Source organism: Sinocyclocheilus grahami, unplaced genomic scaffold (assembly GCF_001515645.1).
Source record: "Sinocyclocheilus grahami isolate Dianchi unplaced genomic scaffold, SAMN03320097.WGS_v1.1 scaffold517.1, whole genome shotgun sequence".
NCBI lineage: Eukaryota > Metazoa > Chordata > Actinopteri > Cypriniformes > Cyprinidae > Sinocyclocheilus > Sinocyclocheilus grahami.
In genome coordinates this window covers 561,956-579,070 of record NW_015505696.1, presented here as the reverse complement: position 1 = coordinate 579,070, position 17,115 = coordinate 561,956, and the positions used below count along the sequence as shown (strand labels likewise).

Below are 17,115 nucleotides of genomic sequence, written 5' to 3'. Positions count from 1 at the left end.
GAGAGATAGAGAGAGAGAGAGATAGAGAGAGAGAGAGAGAGAGAGAGAGAGAGAGAGAGAGGACAGGAAACAATGAATGACGCAAGTTGGACTCAAAGCGCCAATGCATGCACATTTACTAAAGTGCTTACGCAAAAAAACAAACAAAAAAAACAAGTACTTTTAGTCATTGAAATGTTGGGCTACACTCACTCTGGGGCACCTCAAATTAGCAAGAATGCAAATAATGATAAAAAAAAAACTGTGATGACCTGTAAACTTTACATTAAAGGAACACTCCACTATTTTTGAAAATAGGCTCATTTTCCGACTCCCCTAGAGTTAAACAGCTGAGTTTTACCGTTTTCGAATCCATTCAGCCGATCTCCGGGTCTGATTTCCTTGATTATTACGCCGGAATGAGAGTATAGTTCCTAGCCATATCGGCCTAGAAAATCGCAACTTTCCATTTGCCGTGGGTCTTCGTACACGAAGATGGCTGAAAGTTGCATGCTAGTCATAATCAAGATGAAATGTTGTTTATAATCAGCTCACATAAGATTAGGAAAAGTCGGTTTGTTATATGTAAGTTAAAGAGCCTTTGGGTTCTCAGACCTCAACCGGACAAAACACAGAACAAATGTAAAGAGCCATTTGCTGTTGTCCAAAATGTTGTCATCCACTTCACTAGAGCAGATTGTGCAAGTTGACTTGCATCTGTTTACAAGTGATTTAACAGCTGTTCTTACAACAGAAACAAATAAAAAATGTTTAGTGAGTAAGTGGTATGACAACATAATTTTCTGCAAATGTGCTGCTATTTGTTGCATCATTTATATTGTGGGCCTTTTGCCACTTTACTGATCATAGAGAGAGAGAGAGAGAGAGAGAGGACAGGAAACAATGAATGACGCAAGTTGGACTCGAAGCACCAATGCATGCACATTTACTAAAGTGCTTACGCAAAAAAACAAACAAAAAAAAACAAGTACTTTTAGTCATTGAAATGTTGGGCTACACTCACTCTGGGGCACCTCAAATTTGCAAGAATGCAAATAATGATAAAACAAAACTGTGATGGCAGAAATTCTACATTTGAAATCAGTTTGGACCTGTAAACTTTACATTAAAGGAACACTCCACTATTTTTGAAAATAGGCTCATTTTCCGACTCCCCTAGAGTTAAACAGCTGAGTTTTACCGTTTTCGAATCCATTCAGCCGATCTCCGGGTCTGATTTCCTTGATTATTACGCCGGAATGAGAGTATAGTTCCTAGCCATATCGGCCTAGAAAATCGCAACTTTCCATTTGCCGTGGGTCTTCGTACACGATGTTAACTACAGAAGAGTCAAGTTTTAAATAGGAAAAATATTGAAACTCTTTGGTCATTTTTGAGCGAGATGCTAACGGTCTAATCAGATTCAATGATCTATGCTAAGCTACAGCCAAAAGTGCTACCGCCAGACCCGGAGATCGGCTGAATGGATTCGAAAACAGTAAAACTCAACTGTTTAACTCTAGGGGAGTCGGAAAATTAGCCTATTTTCAAAAATAGTGGAGTGATCCTTTAAGAGCGTCAGTATGCACTGAAAGGCTAAAGACATCAGTCAGAAGGGCATTGATTGGTGTTTTTGTGACTGCTCTTCTCCTAACCTGGTGAAACTGTAGCCAGTCTTCATGACTGTAAGGGAAGGTTCCGCCAAGGTCAGAGGTCAACTGCTGTCCATCAACCGTCTTATGAAGAGCTTTTAGTGATGTCGCAACATCTATCTGAAAGAAATGACCGTGCACTTGAACATAATGTACTGCATGTGTGTGTGAGACCCAAGCATAAGTACGAATTTTTAAATGTTTTTGAAATAAGTCTCTTCTGCTCACTGCATTTATTTGATCAAAAATACAGTAATAGTGTAAAATATTATTACAATTTAAAAGAACTGTTTGCTATGTGAATGTCTGTTCAAACGTAATTTATTTCTGTGATGCGCAGCTGAAGTTTCAGCATCATTACTCCAGTCTTCAGTGTTACATGATCATTCAGAAATCATTCTAAAGGGTTGCAGGTTTCCATGATGGTGTAATTGCTGGGTACAGCGAGTGTGTTTGGGGGTGTTAACTACCTGTAGACCAAGATGTTTTTCTGGTCGAGGATTTGCGTCTTTATCAACAATCATCAAGATAGTGTGCACTGCATGAAGGGCCTGCTCCTGTATAACACATGCATACACCAGACATATGGAATAGTGTGTGAAACATGCAGAGTGACTACAATTGCACTCTTGACTGCCATCTATTGGACATATTATTTACAGAATGTGTGCATATGAAGGATGTGTTCAGGTTTGCATTGATGTTGGTGATGATGATAGTTTTCTTGGCAGATCCTCACCTGAACCATGAGCAGGGATTTGTAGAACACAGAGGGCAGAGGGCACTTCCTGCTGTCAATCACTACGGTCAGTCCCAGCTCTCTGACCTCCATCCTGTAAAAACATGCATCTTAATTTACATCATATATGATTCTGGGATTCATCTGAACAGAAAATGAATGAATGAATTAATATGTTTAAGAGTAATTAGACATATGTGGCAGGAGAATGAAATAACCATAGTTCAAGTTCAATACTGTCAAAGCAACTAACAGCCATCAAAACAGCCATCAGCCATTGAAAATGTGCAGCACTTTTTTTTCATATAGTAATCATTGGCATCAACATTTGAATCTATTTTAAAAGCGTGTGGATTTTTCAGTTCTTGTAAATAGGATGGCAATTCTAGATTTAATGTCTCTTACTGCCCTCTTGTGGTGATTGATCTGTATTTGGTACCTGGGAATGGAGTGCAGGTAAAGCAACAGTCTGCAAAACTCTTGAGGAGAGAGTTGAGAGAACGCCCAGCCTTTCCTGCCACCGTAGACCTCAACCACGGCGCGGCCAGCTCTGTCACGACTGCCTGGTATTGAACACGTAAGAGAACATGTTGAGTTAAAACAACACGATTTAACAGAATGACCATATGTTCTGTGCATGTGTGTAATGGCTTTGTCATTTTAGCAACAAACATGACCGAATTTAAGAGCAAAAGCAGATAAATCACTATTGTCTGGAGACTCAGAAAAGTTGTGTATTTTCTGTATTGGGATTGCACGTGGCTGCATGCTAACTGCTATATTATAGAGGCTTGTCAAAACTGTCAGGCCTCAAAAACTGTCAAGAGAAGAGTCAGAACGTTTCCTGCCATCCAAATTTATATTTGATGCATTTAGCTTTATCTAGAGTGGAATGTGCAACATATGTGCATGTAGAAAGTTAGAAGCAAGTAGGCTAGTCATTTAGAAGATGAATTTAGCTAAAGTAACTTGCGTATAGGTTCAGACCCCCTGAAGCAATCTGGGTGTTAAAGGAATACTTTACTCGAATATTAATCGAATATTAATATTTTTGTCTTTTCTGTGATCATGATGTAATTTTCTTGTCACCTTAACATAACATTGGTTGTTTTTCTCATAGTTTCTTGTAAATTTTGTAAGTAAAAAAAAAAAGCCTGCTTATTTGCTCACCATTTCCCTGGTCAAAGTAAAAACAAATGTACTCAATCATGATACAACCGTACATGCATTAGAAAGTCATGTTCAAGACTTTTATTATGTTGTTTTTTCAGTATGCTGTTTTTTTCTGTACCCTCATGTAATTTGTACCCTGAATTGTTGTTTTACTTGGGTTGAACATAAAATGAGATGTTAGGCATAACTTAGAAACTCGATGGAAGATTATTGTCAAGCTTAAATAAAAAAGCATGATAACAGTATTCCATACAAGTTGTGTGTTACAGTATATTACAAGTCTTCTGAAGTCATGAAATAGTCTTATGTGAGAACTGACATTAGTCACTGATGATTCTCCTTGTATTGAATCAAACCAGGGCTGTCCAAACTCGGTCCTGGAGGGCCGGTGTCCTGCAGAGTTTAGTTCCAACTTGCCTCAACACACCTGACTGGAAGTTTCTATGCCTAGTAAGAGCTTGATTAGCTGGTTCAGGTGTATTTGATTAGGGTTGGCGCTAAACTCTGCAGGACACCGGCCCTCCAGGACCGAGTTTGGACAGCCCTGCCTTAAACAATGGTACTTTTGGTTCTCTTGTATCTGTTTTTCAAACAAATTTACTGTATCATGTGTCATCAGATGATGTATGGACTGTTTTTATATGATTTTTGTTGTTGAAACACAGTAAATGTGACAATTTCAATGTTTGAGTGAACAATTCTTGCTCAAAGGAACAGTTGTTTATATATTAGTCTTTGCATGGATCAGTCCTAGCCCTGAGCTTTAAAGACTACACCACAACAAATAAATTCACAATTAAAAATTGTTTAGGAGGCATACCCGGTAGACAGATGATGCCAAGCTGGAGAAGTCTGTTGATTGTGGAGTCCTGGGAATGTAAAGTTGCCTGAACTCCATTCTCAGGCTGGCCAGTCAAGAGCTGTTCAGCATGTGATTTCTGGAGCTCTACTCCATTAACAGCTGGGTTTCCAGATGAGTAGACTTCTTAGAAAGACGAGAAATTACATTTATTTACAACACTGGTAAATATACCAACACAAAAGATGGTGATTAAATACCTAATTCAGTTTTTCTTAACTTATTGCATGATTGAAGAGATGTGAAAATTAGAAAATCATGAAAAAAAACTAAAGCCACCGCCCTCCTCTTCCCATTTACAAAGACATCTAACAGCTTCCCTTTGGTCCTCATGAATGCTTTCATTCTGTTCTGCTAAAGAAAGAAATCAGATGAAGGACTGCAGAAATCCCCCTGTGGAACGCTCTGCACACACTTGAACTTTGGCCAGTGTCACATTGCTCTCTTTTAAGATGACCTTTCAGAAGGGTATATTTTCTCCTCAGCAAATGGCCAGGGTCAAGGTCGTCTGTAAATCAGTTGATATGTCATGGTGGGCAGCAACTAGACATGGCCTCATAGTAGTTGCGTTTTTGCAACTGTTCATATCAGTCATGTTTGAACATGCTTTTCATTTAAAGATAAAGATCTAAAAAACAGCATGTTGGCCAGATGTCATGTTGCTTCGGATGTTCTTTTGACAACAAATGGAAATGCGGGGTAAAATCTGTATGCAATTAGTTGACACACACAGCAAGGAACCACAGCAAAGAATTGTTAGAAGATTTTTTTTCGTATTCGACTCTTCAAAATGCCTGTAACAAATCAGAAACACAAGTCCCTTTTACATGCAGAAGTCTTACTCTACTTACCCTTTCTTGCTTCTTGATGCCTGTTTAATTTTGGGGACACCAAATTAGCTGTGTGTTTTATTCCCTGGACAGCAGGCAACATGGGAATGATCTCTGGATAGACATCACTGCGGCTTCTATTGGCAAGCTTGTGCGATTGCAGACACTCTCTGGTTATTTCTGAGACTGAAGAGGATGAGTGGGATTTAGACCTGTTTTTACCTTTGATCACCTGTACAGGTGAACCTGGGCCTCTTGCACTGAGTCTGTCATCACAGAGGACTTTGTAATCCAAAGGCCTTTTCTCGTTTTGGAACAGGATCTGACTGCACTGGGGCTGAAATAGAGGAGGTTTTTGTTCTGAGGCCTGTGTTAGCTGTTTCTGTGCGTGCTGAATTGGATTGAAACCCTGCAAACATAGATTAGCATCTTGTCTGTTACCACCATGGTCAGGTAAAGCCCTGAGTCCCATTTTGGGTAAGTGTTGGGCTTTGGCGTGCTTGTGGCCGCTAATCCGCATCTGAAATGAATCTTGTCTAAAAGAGTTGTTCAGAAGGTGGTGTCTTTTGTCAGGTAATGCCTTAGTTTCAAGTGCAGTCTGATGGAGATCCTGTTGCCCAGTGAGGAATGACTTGTGTTGTTGTCTTGCTTGGACCATGCTAGGGATCTGTTGGGTCATATGTTGGTCAAGAGACTCTGCATTCTCCCTTGAACTACGGTCATGAGATATGCTCTGACTTGAGTTCTTTGGGCTTTGCTTTTGTTGGACTGAGTTCTCAAAGGATTGCATCGGGTTTCTGTCTGCTTGGTTTGGTGTCTGGCCAAATGTACAACTCGAAGGTTTAAGTCTATGGCCAACTCCATGTCCCTCACAGCTTGGCTCAACCTCCCCTACACCTGTCCTTGTTTCATCTAGGGAAGGCAGCATACTTGCTCTCTCAAAATTCACAGGGTTTCGGAGGGCTGCCATGTAAGACTGCCTATACCTGCATTTGGATTCTGGATAATTTTGCATGCTCTCAGATGGTTTGTTTTGCATACAAGGATTGCAGTCCTCTCCACACAGGTTAACATTACTTTTTGGGGCAGGTTGAGCCGTCCTGACTAACTTGAAGCCCAGTTGTTTTGTGGGCATTGCTATTTTGTTGAGTACCAAAGTTTCTTTATCTTTGTTGAACTCCATCAGATCCACATATTCTCCTTCCAGCTCTCGGTTGTGCCTGCTGTCCCAGGTATTGGGAGATACCCAGCCGACAGGTTTTCCAGCGAAACTGCTTATTGGATGTCCCTGGTCAACCTTCACTAATCTGCTACCACCCTCCACTAGCTGAACTGAAACCGCCATCCCATCATTTGCTGGAAGGATCCTAGTTTCCATCTTAAGTGGTAAGAGGCCTACAGGTACCAGTGACTGTGACTCGTTCTCTGAAATCTTAATTTTAAGATCATTCACACAGAGAGTTGGAGTTGAGCATGTATTTGTTTCAGGCCAGATGTTAGATTTGGGCCTGTCAAGGAATTCTGGATTGGCAACTTCGGTCCAAGGTACCTTCACAACCCCCTGGTCAGAGGAAAGCACACACTGACATAGAGGATTTCCATGACGTCCCTCATTTATTTCCCTTAGCCAAGACTCCGTGAATATGCATGGATAAGATGTCTCAGGGATGGGTGTCCCCTCAATTGCAGGACCCTCCAGCAACCTGGAACCAGCTTGCAGCACCAGATTTTCTTGCCCCAAGAGGTCTTCCTGCACAAGAAGACTTTTGAGGATGATTCGGGCTGACTGTTCTCCAAAAGGTTCCACCTGCAAGTAGAAATCTCCAGGTCGGAGCAGTAAAGGGTTGATGGGGTTGAGTTGGATCACCACACGATCTCTCAGGCACAATGGCCAACCCTCACACCGGAACAGGACATCCGAGTATGCAGCCTAGTGGGAGAAAGAAAGGGCAAAACTAGTTTGTTGATTTGCAGATCATTTTGGATTGACAGATTTTATGACCACAAGATCCTTAATGGCTTGGGTCTTGATGCCGTTTATTAACTGGCACGCAAACATTCTTGAATCCCCTTCAGAAGAAGCTGCCTTGGAAGGCCTTTGTTCTTTCTGAAGATAAAACTAATCAATATTGTGCTAAATGGACAAGGATAAGTAGCTTGTGGGATCTGTGCCATAAAAGTCCACATGGAAGAAATGTGTGTGCAGGAAACTGCTTTCATCTTGCCCTGCATGCTATCATATTTTACTCTTTAAGGCTTAGTTCACCCAAACATGAAAATACATAATTGACTCACTCTTATGTCATTCTCACTGTCCTTTTCCATACACTGAAAGCATACACTGAGCATGACCTGTCATGCATCATAAAAGTAGCCCACGCAAACCTATATTCCAAGTCTTCTAAACCTTTATACTAAAGTTGAAGTGTGGAATACGTTTGTTTTGAGCACTAATAGCTGTTTGTCCAAACAATATAAGATGAAATGGTAGTTTTGCAATTGTGAAATTTCCTACTTCGTTTTAAAGACATTATTCATTAAAATTCTTTCTCCTTGCTTCAGTTCTCAAATCTCATTGTATGGCTTCAGAAGACTTGGAATATATGCAAGCCTTTAGACCACGTACAACCTTCTGTACTCCACATAAAAAAAAGTCATACGGGTTAGGAATGACATGAGGCTGATGTATAGGAGTGAATAATGAAAATGTTTTCATTTTTGGATGAAATTTTTCTTTAAATTATTAAATTAAAACAAGTCACTTGGTAGGTAGGCTATTGGCCATTTTAGATGGTTGGCTTTTACTGAGGCACTGTTGAATTTTAAATCCGATGGCCTTTTTTTTTGTTGTTGCTGTGATTAGCGTGTTGTACTCACACAGGCTGCTTGTTGCACGCTCTCTAGGATATGTTTGGCTGGGATAAGGAAGTTCAGCAGGCACTGCAGTGCATCTCCATGGTAACGTTCCTCAATGGTGCGAAAGAGTTGGCTGAGAACAGTAGGAGCGGTAGCCTCAAACGGAGGGAAAAGAGACGACAGGGCGCTCTGAATGGACCAGTCCAGAGAGGAAGGGTTCTGAGGTGGAGAAAGAGAGAGCTTTATTTGTGAGGCTTAATAACTCAATTCTTTGTATGAAAAAAATTCAGGGTTACATATAACATGATAGGCTATATGATATTGCAGTTATTGTGCATTATCCCTAAATGCTTTGTTTACAGATGTAAAATGAGGTTGTTGTCAAACGCCTGTGGCAAAACCTTTTCATAATTTCAACCCTCCTAAATCTCACTTGTTACAGAGCCAGGCAAAGAGACAATGAAGCTTGTGTCATGTCAAGGTTTCACTATTTTGGCCTAATTAAATCCACATTTTCCGTTCTGTTGTCCACCGTATGAAAGCAGTGTGTCTCTTGCCTAAGGCAATTTAAGTGGAAGAGACGGGCTAGGTTATCATATATGCATGGAAGAAATCATAATGCTGCTGTAAGTATGGCACCTTGCAGTTAAAGAGCCAGTCGGCTTGTTGCCTTGTTAATGTTCATGTTTTGAACAAAGGTGATTTATATAGAAAGACATCTACAGAAGTATTACAATTTCTCCTGGTTATTTTACCTTTAGTGGCCATCTCCTTCTGCTTATAATGTCTCTGGGACTTGAAATTGTGAGTTTGGCCAAGACAGATACACCTCATTTGAGATGGTTTACCTCATGCAGAGCAGATTTGTGTCATTAGTATACAAGTAATACAAGGTAGAACAACGAAAACACATGGTCTGAAAAAGTGAAACAAAAAGTGACATGAAGTGTGGGAATTTGTGCTCTGCATTTAACCCATCCAAGCGCGCGCACACACACACACACAAACACACCGTGAACACACACCCGGAGCAGTGGGCAGACCCCCCCCCCACCACCCCGATGACCTTTGAGTTACAAGTCCAAATCCATGTTCTTTTCTCAGCCAGTCCTCCGTAATGAGGACGGCACACACACACACAAACACACCGTGAACACACACCCGGAGCAGTGGGCAGACCCCCTCCCCCACCACCCCGATGACCTTTGAGTTACAAGTCCAAATCCATGTTCTTTTCTCAGCCAGTCCTCCGTAATGAGGACGTTGGGTTCACGTTTCCTGTGTCCGACTTGGAATAATGTACAAAGCAGATGTGGGAAAAGCACAGGAAATGCTGTCTGGAATACTAGTGAAATCTGTTCTTCTCCAGTCTGGATGACCTTGGTTTAAACCTTAAACAGACAAAACCTGTTACAGAATGGATAACCATCTACTGCAAGTTAGAGGTTGAAACTCTTAAACCGCATGTTTAAAATTTTTTTATGAAGCCAATGATTAACCGTAGTGAGAAATGCATGCTTTAGCCGTGTTAAGTTGTTTGTTTAGTCTATTAATTTTAGCCAAACAGACGTAGTGGCTTCCTGGTTCAGATGATTACAGTGTGATCTCAGAGAGGAAGTTTATGTCTACTTAGGAAAGAACAAACATAAACAAAACCCTTCCTTTTAGTTTAGAGTTTTACTTTCATTTTGAGTTTTTTAGTTTTAACATTTTAGGTTTTGTTTAGCAGTGTTACATTTTTCGGTAGGCTACAGACATGAATGATTCCTCCAAGTCTGCAGTTTATTGAATTACTGGAGAATCCCCAGTTTGAGTCATTGAATGATACAGACATTAGATGTCTGCTTCGTCATGTACTCATCTATGAAGTATGCACACATTGATGTTTAACTGCGCTAGACTTTCTCACGTTCTCACTATTTTCTGCTTGATATTCTTGATTTGAAGCAATTCGAATTGTAAGCTTATCTTCAGTGTGCATTGTTTTGTGATTCTGAACGGAATTAGAACAGGACCTTCCACAATGAGTTTAATGATTAATAATTTTGAACAATTGTGGAAAGAAACAATAGCCTTTTTGTTTAATCGTTAACCAAAGTAGTTTGTCTGGCCCATGCTTGCGTCTCGTTCCGGGTGGTCCGTCCCAGGTGCATGTGGTTACATGTCCACACCTCTGTTTTCCAAACACGTCCAAGTCAAACTTCATTTAACAAATCCTCAGGATCCCAAATGAAGTATATCTGGAGCCTGGAGCTATTCCTGTAGTCTGGTATTTGCATTCAAGGCTCTGTCAATTGCATTTCTCAGTGTTTTTGTAAAGTACAGTTTTGGTGTGACAACTCTCAATTAAATCTACACATAAATATCTGTTGCTAAAATATATTTTTATTTGGCAGTGCACATGTCTCTCTATAATTGCATGACACGGAGCTCAACAGGTAATTGTAAGCTTCAATAATGTTTGAAACACACCAAAGCTCAGCTGTCATTAATTCTGAAGCTTTTTGCAGATGATTTCATAAATGCACAGCCTGTAATAAACAACCTGTTTCTCAGCAGCCTTGTATTTAGTGGTGTTTGTTTGCTAAGGCAAGCATCACTAATAGGTTACTCGCTTACTAAAGACACAACAGTATCAGTTAAGATTTTTATTGTGTGTCTTCCAGTCAGTTCTATTAATTTTTTATTCATTATGCAAAAAGTGTGAAAATATTTAATTGTGTGTATTTAGGATTTTAAAAAAATGCATGCAATGGATGATTTTTATTTAGCAATTTTGGCCATTTCATTCCAAAAATAATAAAAATGTCATTTCCAGGACAGAATGCTATTAAACAGACATCATGTGAGGTTTGGGTCCCTGTTTAAAGAATCTTACATTTTAAGCACAGTGCCCTGCAAGTATGTGTCTACGTGTACAAAGTCGTATGCGCAAGGCCTAGGAGGTTTGTCATTTTTGTGCAAGTACTGTACATGTCAAGTATAGGTTTCAGGCATACCTGGGTTGGCGAACTTATGTGCGCTAAAATGCAAAGGCCGTTTTTGACTGTAATTGCAGAGAGGCAATGCTGTAACGTCAGATTTAGACATGGTCTTTAGACATGGAATCCAACTGCAAATGCACAGACTGAGTTTTAGACTTTATTTAGAAATAAGATGTGGTTCTTGAAAAGCTTCATTTACATGGTCTTCCTCCATAAACACCCACAGATGCCCAGTTGCATGTTGCAAATGCGTTCACGACAGTTGTATAATTGTTTGTGCATGGGCATATGTGTCTAACACGGGTGTGAAAATAAGACCTTTGGTGGAAATCACACGGGGGTGACATTTTGCATGAAAACTTCAGAATTCTATCAGTTGACAAATGAATTTAGAAAGAGTGTAAAAGTGTGTTTTGAGGAAGCTGTGTTTATCGGAGTTCAAGTCAAAATTACCAATAGTTGACGAAAAGCATGCAAAAAATTATGTTTCATACAGTCAAATAATAAGACTTGACTTGTGCATGTGGCATGGGACAAAAGAGGCACTCAGAGCCTTTAAAACCCTCTTTTCAAGCTCTGTATTCAGTTCAGCGTTGCACAAAGGACACAAAAATGTTAAAAGTGCAAGTGCTTTAAGTTAGAAAGTCCATGTGCACTCTTGAGATGAACAGTAATCTAACCTGAACGGGATTCTTCATCATCTGTATGCTTTGGAAAGCCTCTCATTTCAGCTGTCAGATTCCAGTAATTGTGATCTGTTTCTCCCAGCAGCTCTCCTTCTCTTCCTCCTCTCCTCCCTCTTCAGGACAGTGTTGTCTTTGTCTCTGTGCCACTGTGCTTTAACTCCTTAGAGAGGGAGTTTGGCACAATGGAGCTTTCTCACACCACGACCCTCACTCATCATACAAACATCTACAACATCTGACAAGCTACTCCTCGATTAACTCACTCTGAATGCAGTTTTCAAAATAAAGGTTCTACAGTGGTTTTAAGATTGCTTTCACAGTAGCACTTTTGGTGCAATGTATAATTTGTCTATGCATCATCTTGATCATATTTATTATTTTAGTGCATTTCTCAGACCATAATGCATTTCTCATTGGCTTAGAATAAATCGCCTTCATACATTTCTTGCATTCTTTGCATCTTTTGCAATCCATGCACTGCGGACAAACTAAAGTGCTGTTCTGTCCATATATCTCCTCTGACATCTGCAGGTCTCGCGAACACGTCTGTCTCTGCACGCTGCCAACTTATTTTTACAGCTAGTATATTTTATTGACTTTCTCCCCAGTATACCCTGCTGATGAAGCAACGCTCTGTGGTTTCTCGCTGAGATCCAAGACCGCAAGACTGACTCCAAATGATCCCGGATATCATATTTCATTGGATTTTGATTGAGGGTCCTGGGACTTGTTTCCAAAATAAATATTGGCAACTCAAAACACACGAAAGACCACAAACATATTACGGCTGTATAGCACACATGCTTGCTTACAGTTCCCTGGACTTCAGAATGATTGGAGCATTACGTCTGGTGGAAAAGTGAAAGGAAGAATTGAGAACGTTACCACAGTTTTGGCAGATACACCCTAAAAATCTGGATTTAAAATCACTAGTCTATGATCTGGCAACCCAGTGTATGTGCCGTTCAGAAAACCCCTTTATTTCTAGGATGTTTTGTAGGGCACTGGGACACCATGTGACTGGGAACATCTGGATGATGAACCGCATGCTAATAGCAAACAGCCGTAAATCATCAGATTTCTCTTTGTGAGCTTGACAGAAACTCGGCAAGGTAAGAAGATCCGAAGGAAAATGCACAAAACATCACAGTCAGTTTGTTGATGGTTATAAAAAGCCCTTAAAATATATTTTATGACATGTCAGACACAGGGTGGTTACCCTCAGTAAAATGATGTGTTAACTTTGCAGAGTTACAAGAAAAACCTTTTCCATTTCCTTTTTATTTTATTTCCTATCCTTAAGGCATCATACCGACAGTGTTTCAACAGCTGTAACCCACTAACTTATTTATTATGCCAAAACAAATCTGTAAAACCCCACTGGGGCTTTAATCCAAAGCTTAGTGAGCTCCCTACATAGGCAGTATTTTAGGGAGTCATAGGTACATTCTTCACGTGAAGGCTTTTCCAAAACATACTTTATCCAAATCCTAATGCAGCATCATTAGCACTGAATACTAATCCCAGAATGCATTGTGATAAGCGCAACAAAGTGATGGAAATGCGGATTTGTAAATATCCACTTTTAGAGTATCACTTTATCTAAGTGATGTGCTAAGGCTGGAGGATAAAAGAATTATGACAAGATTTATTTCCATATCATTCACTATCAATATTTTTCAAGATATGTATTTTATGCCATTAATAGGGAGCAAATGCATTTCACATGTTTATACCCTGAGAAATAAACACATTAAAATAAACATAACTTGTTTAAATAAACATAACTTGTTTGTTTACAATTAAACCCCACAAAATAGGCTAGCTTTTTATTTAGGGCCCAATTAAATGTATTTTATTTATCCCTAAATAAATGTTTTTGAATGAATACAAATGTATCATAAAAAATGGTGTCTACTGAAATTAAATCACAAAACTTTAACAATGTAATTGTTCTTTTAAAGTGTAATCAAATTAGAATATACCAAATTATTTATTTATATATATATATATATAGAAAAACAATTTCCATGGTTTTATTGCGTGTATATAAGATGCTTACAAATTTTTTATTTATACAACACTGTATGAATTAAAACATGAATGAAAACATATTTTGGTTGTATGACATTCATAATAACAATAATAATAATAATAATGTACAATATTGTACAATATATGTATGTACGTACATACGCACGCACGCACACACACACACACAGTGTCTGTGTTGAACACTAATCCTGTGACAGGTAGATGCCAGAAGGCATGAGTGTTTAAATAAACATAACTTGTTTGTTTACAATTAAACCCCACAAAATAGGCTAGCTTTTTATTTAGGGCCCAATTAAATGTATTTTATTTATCCCTAAATAAATGTTTTTGAATGAATACAAATGTATCATAAAAAATGGTGTCTAATGAAATTAAATCACAAAACTTTAACAATGTAATTGTTCTTTTAAAGTGTAATCAAATTAGAATATACCAAATTATTTATTTATATATATATATATATAGAAAAACAATTTCCATGGTTTTATTGCGTGTATATAAGATGCTTACAAATTTTTTATTTATACAACACTGTATGAATTAAAACATGAATGAAAACATATTTTGGTTGTATGACATTCATAATAACAATAATAATAATAATAATGTACAATATTGTACAATATATGTATGTACGTACATACGCACGCACGCACACACACACACACAGTGTCTGTGTTGAACACTAATCCTGTGACAGGTAGATGCCAGAAGGCATGAGTTTGTTTGGTGTTGTCGAGGTCTGTGAGAGCTGCTAACAGGCCCGAGCACAGCGTGACTGTTGTATGTATATGAATGTGAGAGTTTAGTCTAACAGCTGTCAAACAGTCAGTTGAACCCCTGCACAAGAAATCAAGTGTGCAGGTGAGCGGCCTGCTCAACGCTCCAAACAGCTCTCACAGGACATCCCAACACTTCTATGTGTATATTGCAACCGGTCATGTCTAACGTCACATGATCACATCTATGTTTTTATTTAGCGTCAAAGCCATGTGTGTTACTGTAACACACTTTCTGCATATGACATGCACAACAGATCGCTTTAGCGATCTGTTGTGCATGTCATATGCAGAAAGGTGTGTAGATGAGAAATTACAGTAGGGAATTTTATTTTAGCACGCTTTGCTTTACCATAAATTATGGCAAACAAAAATTCAGGAGACTTTTACTGATGTTCCTACAAAATAAGCATTTAGTGTTTGTTTTTTTCCAAAACCATTCTGTAATAAATTCTAAGCTTTGAACCAAAACAACTGAGATGAAAGTATTGCAATATGATAATAAATGTATTTGAACATCAACAAAAAATACTTAGTGAGTAGTAGTGTACTTTAAATTTTCTCTCTGAAAATTTGGCAAATAAACTATTTTTACATTGAAGTTGAACACTACAGCTTCTATACAGCATGTACTACTGTAAAAAAATTTTTTATATTTTTATTATTTTTATTTTTATTGCTGTGATCAAATCTGTATTTTCAGCACCATTACTCCAGTCTTCAGTGTCACGTGATCTTCAGAAATCATTCTAATATGCAGATTTGCTGCTCAAGAAACATTTCTGATTATTATCAATGTGGAAAATTCTGCTTCATATTTATGCAGAAAACATGATGCATTTTACTTTTCAGAATTCTTTGATGAATAGAAAGTATAAAATAACAGCATTTATTAAGCATATTTTCAAAATCCTTTTGTAACATTATAAATGTCTTTACTGTCACTTTTGATCAATTTAATGCATCCTTGCAAAATTGTTCTTACTGACCCCAAACTTTTGATCGGTAGTATAACATCACTAGTCTCAGAGCTCATTGTATGTCTGTTGTGAAGTTTTTATGTTATCTGTGAAGACAATAAATGGGATTATTACACTTCTCATTTGTCAATAAAACCAGAAATATCAGAAAATCACCACATGTCGGAACATTGGTGAAATGACAGATAAATACAGTACAAGCTATATAATCATCTAAAGGGAGTGTAGACTGGTTTCTGCTCTGCAGGTTCATATTGCAGTTGGCATGAACTCCAAAGGTCTGAATCCTCAAACATGCCTTAAACACACCTCGATCTGCTCTCTTTAGTGTGTAAATCACTGCAGTATCAGAGATTAAACACACCTGCCTAACTCAAATAAAACACAACATAAAGCTTCAACTCTCAGCCAAACACCATCAGTCATTCAGAGAGGCAAAACAAACCATCAATATACTGTAGAAAGTGGGTCAAGCTGAGGATCTCAAGAAAAATCTGAGACCACACTGAACATCCAGGAGGTTTTTCATTTATAAACAACTGCGAATGATGAATCCATTTTATTCTTACTGCAAGATCGCCACACCAAGGGCTAGAATCAAATAAATATGAAAACAGAAGCTGATCACAAGTCCATTTTGCTCACTACATTCAGGTCTTTTAAAGTACATAATAAAGTGTTTTAACCATAAACGGTGATTGTTCAAACTTCAGAATGTTCATTTTTATCAGTAACATAAATTAAGACCAACTTCAAGAAGTCATTGCAAACTTTTGCAGCAACAAAGTGTAAAAAGTGACAAAACATTTATTTTAACTTATAGCCATGCTAAATGAACATTAAAACATGATGAGGACTAAATCATGGTCACCTACTACAACAGCAGTCAGCTATCACTAGTTCAGTAGTCCAGTTATCAGTGGTTCAGTAGGTCAGTGGCACAACAACACCAACCGTGTGTGTAAAAAGTCAAATGAACGAGTCTTATTTACCATCTTGACGACTGAATCGCGGCTACTGAGTTGTCATCCTAAAATCTGTGCCTCCAGCAGACAAAAATTCCCAGTTTAGTTCTGGATTGGTAATGGCAGCATTCCCATGATAGTCTCATATCCAGAGGTGCTTCCATGGTGTCCAGTTTGGGACGGCTGGTAGATTCGGACTAATGTGGATTACAGCCATTGTTTAGCAAGTTATTGCAAGTTTGTACAAGAGTACGACGTCTGCTGGGAAATGCAAAGTTTTAAGTAGTCTGTCGTCAGCTCACTGCACCGTTTTGTCTCAACTGTAAAGTGCTCGAGAGAGAGAGAGAGAGAGAGAGAGAGCAAGTAAAGGGTCAGAAAAGAGGAGGAGGAGGTCTTTCTTTCAGAGGAAATCCCCCTGAAGGCTTTTCATACTTTTCTCAGTGGCAAATCAGGACCTCCCTTCACACACACTCTCACACACACACACACTCACACTCTCTCTCACACACACACACACACACACACACACTCACACACACACACAGGGACAAACAAACACACCACTAAACCCTCCCTAA

General features: G+C 38.8%; 1 protein-coding gene across 1 annotated transcript in view; it reads right to left on the bottom strand.

The window, feature by feature from the left end:
- Positions 1 to 16,842, bottom strand: part of LOC107554860 (uncharacterized) — a 31,938-nt gene extending 15,096 nt beyond the window's left edge. The window contains exons 1-8 of the mRNA XM_016237498.1: positions 16,565 to 16,842; positions 8,110 to 8,307; positions 5,254 to 7,162; positions 4,364 to 4,528; positions 2,810 to 2,933; positions 2,371 to 2,464; positions 2,102 to 2,188; positions 1,635 to 1,751 (exon numbers count right to left, since the gene is read on the bottom strand). Of these exons, the coding sequence (XP_016092984.1) occupies positions 1,635 to 1,751; positions 2,102 to 2,188; positions 2,371 to 2,464; positions 2,810 to 2,933; positions 4,364 to 4,528; positions 5,254 to 7,162; positions 8,110 to 8,307; positions 16,565 to 16,567 (2,697 nt within the window). The 5' untranslated portion in view covers positions 16,568 to 16,842. The remainder of the gene's footprint in view (positions 1 to 1,634; positions 1,752 to 2,101; positions 2,189 to 2,370; positions 2,465 to 2,809; positions 2,934 to 4,363; positions 4,529 to 5,253; positions 7,163 to 8,109; positions 8,308 to 16,564) is intronic.
- Between the last annotated feature and the right edge of the window lie 273 nt (positions 16,843 to 17,115).